The 7,280-nt window shown below is 39.2% G+C and overlaps 1 protein-coding gene across 2 annotated transcripts in view; it reads left to right on the forward strand.

Annotated features, from left to right (window-relative positions):
• Positions 1-5,918, forward strand: part of LOC107555299 (coiled-coil domain-containing protein 85C-B) — a 45,803-nt gene extending 39,885 nt beyond the window's left edge. For both annotated transcript variants that reach the window (XM_016238054.1, XM_016238055.1), the window contains 3 exons: positions 1,293-1,385; positions 3,375-3,473; positions 4,965-5,918. In XM_016238054.1, coding sequence (XP_016093540.1) covers positions 1,293-1,385; positions 3,375-3,473; positions 4,965-5,054 — 282 coding nt within the window. In that variant the 3' untranslated portion in view covers positions 5,055-5,918. The remainder of the gene's footprint in view (positions 1-1,292; positions 1,386-3,374; positions 3,474-4,964) is intronic.
• The last annotated feature ends 1,362 nt before the right edge of the window (positions 5,919-7,280 follow it).

The raw sequence follows: 7,280 nt of genomic DNA on the forward strand, positions 1-7,280 counted from the left end.
CCTGCCAGTACGAGACTCGAACCTGCAACCTTTGGGTTACGAGTCCGACTCTCCACGACTTCCCAGGGAGAGGGAAAGGGAAATAAAGGGAAAATAAGTCACGTTTACTATACCTGTGTCTGCCCCACCATATTAAAATTGCTTCTGACCCGTATAAAAAGTGAAGTGAAGTGACATGTGGCCAAGTATGGTGACCCATACTTGGAATTAGTGCTCTGCATTTAACCCATCCAAAGTGCGCACACACACAGCAGTGAACACGCACACCTTGAACACACACCCGGAGCAGTGTGAACACACACCCGGAGCAGTGGGCAGCCATTTATGCTGCGGCGCCCGGGGAGCAGTTGGGGGTTCGGTGCCTTGCTCAAGGGCACCTCAGTCGTGGTATTGAAGGTGGGAGAGAGCGCTGTACATTCCCTCCCCCCACCTACAATCCCTGCCAGTACAAGACTCGAACCCGCAACCTTTGGGTTACGAGTCCGACTCTCCACGACTTCCCAGGGAGAGGGAAAGGGAAATAAAGGGAAAATAAGTCACGTTTACTATACCTGTGTCTGCCCCACCATATTAAAATTGCTTCTGACCCATCCTGTTCATGATATCAGAAGATATTTCGCTCTGTGTATACCTTAAAATACTTTCAAATTTGTTACATTCAATATTATCATTCACTGTGTATATACACTTCAAAAGATTTTATGTTTTTGAAAGAGGTCTCTTATGCTCTTATTTCCAGTCTTCAGTGTCAGGACAGAAATCATTCTGATATGCTGCTTTTGGTACTCAAACTGTTGGTTATGTTTACCACTCTGTACTTCCGCTGGTCAACCGTTTAAACCAAACTGGACCCACTAATGACCAGCTATAAACCAGTTACCATGTTTCAGTGGTTTTAGATGACGTTTTCCAGCAGGATGTTTTGATGTTTTTAACCTCAGCCTTTACAAGGCATAGGTTTGGTTTGAAAAGTGGTTACAGGGAGAGGCGTGAGACAAACCCTGAAATTAGAATTTTTCAACAAACCAGCAATTAAACCAGTGAGTCACAGAACCTGGATCATATTAAGAATCAATATAAACATCTTTATTGTCACTTTTGGTCAATTTAATTCATCCTTGCTGAATAAAAGTATTCATTTCTTTCAGGAAAAAAATCTTACTGACCCCAACATTTTGAATATTAGTGTATACTTCCATTATACCATATCCCAAAAAATACAGTATGCCATGGTCCTTTAACCAGTATGTGTGCCAGGAGCGAACTGACCCCCTATGTGTTCTCTTCTCTAGGGGACTGGAAGGCTACAGACCAGTGAGTCGTCTCCTTCCACCGGGTTTGTCTCATCTGTACAGAAACCTGAAGCTGTGGTTCGTGCCATGAAGGTGCACACGTTTTTCACACGTTATCAAACCAAATAGCATTTATTTAAAACTGCAGTCCGTAACTTTTGGCGCTCTAGCGGTTAAACAGAACTGCGTGCGTCTTGCGGAAGAACACTGTAGCCGGAGCTACTTCTCTCAGTTTATGTCTATGGCGAATCACGCAGGTAGTGGGCTACTCCGCAGCGTTACCTACCCGAACCAGTCTAAATAGTCCGAATATAAACACTTATTATAGGTGTACTGTAGTGATTCAGCACAAGCCAAAAACATGGTTTGGAAAATGGATTCATGGTGTACTCGCTTATCATATACATTTTGTACATTTTGAACACAAAAAAGTTGATGGACTGCAGCTTTAAATGTAGAACTGTATATAAAGCTTTTTAATCAAAACATTAACCGAAACAGGTTTCTATTGCTAAAACAGTAGATATACTGTTCAAAATAAAGCGTTTGAACATATTGTGGTCAGATGTAATTGGAATATGTTCATAGTAGTGTGATGAACTACATCTATGGTTTCTCTGCTAGGACACCTGTGTCAACTGATGAACTGTGAATTATGAAATCAGGAAATTAATGCATAAATTCACAAAATAATCACTTTGATACCAGTTATTATATCATGGAAAAATTATTTTACTTCTGCGAAAAAAGCTCTCAAAGTTCTATTTTTATATATATTTTTATATTTTGGATATATTGTCATCTAATGCAATGGTATTCAACAACTTTTATGTTTGATTTGAAGGGATAGTTCACCCAAAAATTAAATTGTACTCCCTATAATGTCATTCCAAACCCATAAGATTTTCAGCTTCAGGTTAAGATATTTTTGAGAGTCTGCATAACCAAAATCCAAGCTTCATAAAGTTCATAAAAAAACATTGTAAAAATAATGCATATGAATCAAGCACTTTAATCAAAGTCTTCTGTAGATACACAATTGCTTTATATGATTAACCGATTTAATTTACTAGAACATTAGAACACTGGTGAAAATGCTTGAAATGTTTCTAATTTCTAATTTAAGAAATGTTTCTAATAATTTAGCATAATTTATATGCTGTTGAATGTCAAATAAAATGTTAAAGGGGTCATATGGTGTTGCTAAAAAGAAAATTATTTTGTGTATTTGGTGTAATGAAATGTGTTTGTGGTTTAAGGTTAAAAAAACACATTATTTTCCACATACTGTACATTATTATTTCTCCTTTATGCCCCGCCTTTCTGAAACGCGTCGATTTTTACAAAGCTCATCGTTCTGAGGTGAGCGAGGTGTGCTGTGATTGGCTTGGCCAGCTATCCAGTGCATTGTGATTGGCCGAATACTTCAAGCGTGTGACGGAAATGTTACATCCCTTACCATATTGTGATGCCTGCGGCAACCACATGTGACGACTCCGGCCTGGACTCCGCTTCGTCCACGGTGAAAGCCCATCCGGCGATCGACAGCGAAGTTGTTGTATTTCCTCAGCGACCAGCACAGATCAGCTCCAGGCATGACGAAGCAGATATCGTCCTCTTTTGGAAGGCCAAACAAACTAGTTTCGCTTTCACAACGAAACACACAGCGCCTTCACGACATGGCGGCGGCAACAACAATACTACAGCGAGAATAAAAGTTACGCCTTCTTTCTTTGTGTGAGCATTTGGGCGGCGTTATGCAAATCTTCCCACATAGTGAGGTAGATATGTGGGGGGCGTGTTAGAACGAGCCGTTTTAGGTAGGCGTGGCTGACTCTTAACTTTTATAAAGAATATCTCTTTGAATTTGAGACTTTAGTCTTTGCAACTTTACAGATCGTCTTTATGCACCAAGAGTTTGTAACACTCAAAAGAGAAAGGAACACTTGAAATCGCATCATACGACCCCTTTAAATGAAAGAGAATCTTTGCTTTGTCCCTCTTTTTTTTCTAGAAATGACATGAACAGTTGTACATTATGAATGCTGGTTTGAAAAAATGCTCTTGACCATATATTAACAGGTTCTGGAGGTCCACGATAATCTGGACAAGCAGCTTCCAGAAGAAAGTGAAGAAGACCTGAGTGAGAAAGAGAAAGCCATAGTGCGAGAGATGTGCAATGTGAGTGTTTGTCTTGATTTTTGTGATAGGTCTCTCAGGCTTGCTAAAACATATCGTGTACGATCCAAATATGTGACGTTCCATTCATTCATTCGACCCTTTGCGAAGGCAGATAAAAATGCTTTACAATGTCACACTTCATTTGAAGCCCATGATTAAAATCACGCTGGACACAGAAATGTCCAGTTCATTTATGGAACATTCTGTTAAGCTTCCCTTTGCAAAGAAGTGTCAAAGTGGGTGTAGCTTATGGAGGGGTCAGTGAATGGACAGGTTGGTACACAGAGCTCATGATAGTTTGATCTGTTTGTTGGGCCCCTCAGTGGAATGTGGGAACGAAGAAATCCAGCTCGGAGCACAATAACACCAATGTCCTTCTCACCTGGAAACTCCTGGCCTGTTCAACACCATTGTGAACTCTGTTCATAAGAGTTCTGGATGGATGCTTTGGCTTGTTTTCACTTACTTTCTATGGGTGATTGTAACATAATGTTAAATACGCCAAACACAAAGCTGTGACTTTATGTGCAAAAGGGACAATGTAAATAAATTATAATTGGGATGCACAAATATATCATTATCATCAGCCAATATTACAATTTTGTACATTTTTAAAAGGCTAATGTTAGTTATTTAAACATACATGCTCATTCCACCTTAGATTTCATTACATTTTCCATCATCTAATGCTCACTTAAACACACTTAGTATTTACTAACAGCTTGTGCCAATGCAAACCCTCTTTTGGGATTAAAGAAGCTACTGTGAGGATTTACTAAAGGCCCGCAGTGAAAAGCAATGAAAAGGCATGGACAGTTATATTTGTGGCTGACCATATTGCATATGCATTTGTTGCATGTGGAGTTTCCCTTTCAAATGCAAAATGTGTGGGAGGAGAGTATTTAAATATATCATGCAACGTGACTTACTAAGGTTTGCAGTTGTCAGTTTACTGGGATTTGCACCATTATTTAACACCCAAAAACAGCATAACCCATTTTGTGCTTGACATGGCTGCGATAGTTGCTAATTTGCGCTGCTCTTGGTAGATTGCATTGGTATTTCATTTGCACACTGTCAGAAGATCAACAGCAGAACTTTCTTGATTTTATAGGATTGTGGTCTCACACTAAATTGGCCTATGTAGTAAATCTGGCCCTAAGACTTCAACACTTGCAAAATGTAATCTTTAAATTCAAATCTCAAAATGATAATCAGTCTTTCACTGTACATTATAACATTGTGATGTCTAAGTTTACTTGTAAAATGATTTATTTAAAAAATTTATTTTTGTTATTTAGACAAAATATTATAGAACATACAGAATTAATTGATTCATTCGTAAGCATGGTAATAAATTATATAAGCCTAATTTACATAAAAAGGAGAGTGTTGAAAATGACAACAGCTTATAAGATGGAGGTTTCGCACTGACATACAACATGTAAATGTGGCACAGCTGTTTTTTTGACTTTGTCCCTTTGTGTTCAGGTGGTGTGGCGAAAGCTCGGTGACACGGCAGGATCAAAGCCGTCCATCCGACAGCAGCTCTCTGGGAATCAGTTCAAAGGTCCTCTATAGCAGCTCTAACACATGAGGAACATCTCTCCTTCTGTTCAGCCACCATGAAACTCCAGCAGGGCCAAACTGAGAAACTGCTCACGGCAACAGCGGGCGAACACAAGCGCTTCCATCCACTACCATCATCCATGTCAAATAATTTGGAGTCCAACTATTGCCATTGGACCATTGGATATTGGACCACTAAACACCAGTTTACAGATTTAGTGAATCAGTGAATATGTAAAGCAATAATCCACATTGAAATGACATTGACTATTAATTATAATTGTTCTTTGTTGCTGAAATGGATCTCATATTAATTTACGGCCTTGGCCCAAATGATGCATCTTTGATGAGCTCTTTTACCAATTCTGGACTACGCAGTTGACAATTACTCTACGGTCAATGTAGATTCAGAGAAGAAACTGGACCCATGAAGTGTTTGCGACTGGCAGCTAGTCATGTTCAGTCAGCTTGCTTCTTCTTTTTTACCTCATATTTTTGTTTTTGCTTAACAGTGATGTCAGAAAACTCATTATTGTTTCCTTACACCCTTTTAGACAAAGTTATGTTGATCAAACTGTGGTTTACTCCTTTCAGAGCGATACCAGATAAGGCTTACTCTCTCCACTGTGTTCTGGTGCCCTTCCTGTGCAAGTAATGTACAGAAATGACTCTGAAAGACGATGTAAAATATGTACAAGTCACTTTATTATGTCGTCTTTTTAAGTGTTTTGACTTTTTCTAGTAGCTGTTTTTAATACGTACCAACTTGACAGTGTATGGGGTTTCTTAACAGCGCAACACTTTTTGGACAATGCACCTCAAGACACAAAAGCAGCACAAAACATGCTGAATCTGATTTTTCCCTGTTCCTGTATGAAAAAAAAAATTGCCGGTCACAACTGAAATCCATTGTTTTTGTATTTTTAAGATGTCAAATTTTAAAACAGTGTGCTGTGCATGCTAGACAATCACAAATCTCAGGTCTTGGGAAATTACAAGTATACATCATAACATGTCTGAAACAGCAGTTTTTTCCTTTTCCAGCCTTTTTAAGTCCTTTATTGACCCGTTAACAGTCAAGACTAATGCACTGGCAGAAATAATTGTGCTAATCTAATGTTTTAAAGATCTAGGCCAGGGATCCTCAAATCTGGCCCACAAGATCCACTTTCCTGCAGAGTTTAGCTCTAACCCTAATCAAACAGACCTGAGTATGCTAATCAATGTCTTCAGGATCATTAGAAAATCACAGGTAGGTGAGTTTGATCAGGGTTGGAGCTAAACTCTGCAGCGCATTAGCCCTCCAGGGCAAGATTTGAGGAACCCTGATCTAGGCTGTCTGGTTCAACCCTAAGGGATGACCTACAAATCTAAAACTCCTGAAGCCCCTTTCTCATGATTCAAGTCAAAAACTAACACACATGTAATTCTCCACACATAAATGCATGACAGACGATGGCAGTGGGGTCAAAGTTTAAAGGGGTCATATGATGCAATTTCAAGTTTTCCTTTCTCTTTGGAGTGTTACAAGCAGTTCGTGAATAGATAAGATCCCTAAAGTTGCAAAGACTAAGGTCTCAAACCCAAAGAGATATTCTTTATAAAAGTTAAGACTGGTCCACGCCCTCCTAAAACGGCTCCTTCTAACACGCCCCCACATGTCTACGTCACTGTGTGGGAAGATTTGCATAACGCCGCCCAAATGTTCACGCAAAGAAAGAAGGTGTAACTTTTATTCTCGCTGTAGTATTGTTGTTGCCGCCGCAAAATTAAACTACTTTGTTTGGTCTTCCAAAATAGGACACGACTAGAAACCAGTGGTTAAGTTGTATTTACAACACTGTTCCAGAACAGTTCAACCCAAATATTCAGATGTGTCCAGCGCATCATATGACCCCTTTAAATTAAAGCAGCTTTGTGTCTCAAAAAGTGGACAAGTACATTAATAGGTCCTGCCCCAACTTAATACTTCAGTCCATGAAAGAAAACTGCGCTTGTCAAGCAGTTTCATAAGCATTTAAGAAGTTGTTGCAGGGGGATTCTCTGTCACTGTCAGCTAGTATTATTTTGGATTAAAAATTATCACAATCCCTCATGAAATCCATTAGAATGCCTGTGATTCACAAAGTTATGCATATTTCCCTCCACTTGCTTGTTCATTCATTATATATTTTGGCTAATTTGATAATGCTTTCAGTTATCAATAAGAGTGTAGCATTTTCAGCACCATTTAAGACA

This window comes from Sinocyclocheilus grahami, unplaced genomic scaffold, assembly GCF_001515645.1.
Source record: "Sinocyclocheilus grahami isolate Dianchi unplaced genomic scaffold, SAMN03320097.WGS_v1.1 scaffold530.1, whole genome shotgun sequence".
In the NCBI taxonomy this organism is placed as follows: Eukaryota; Metazoa; Chordata; class Actinopteri; order Cypriniformes; family Cyprinidae; genus Sinocyclocheilus; species Sinocyclocheilus grahami.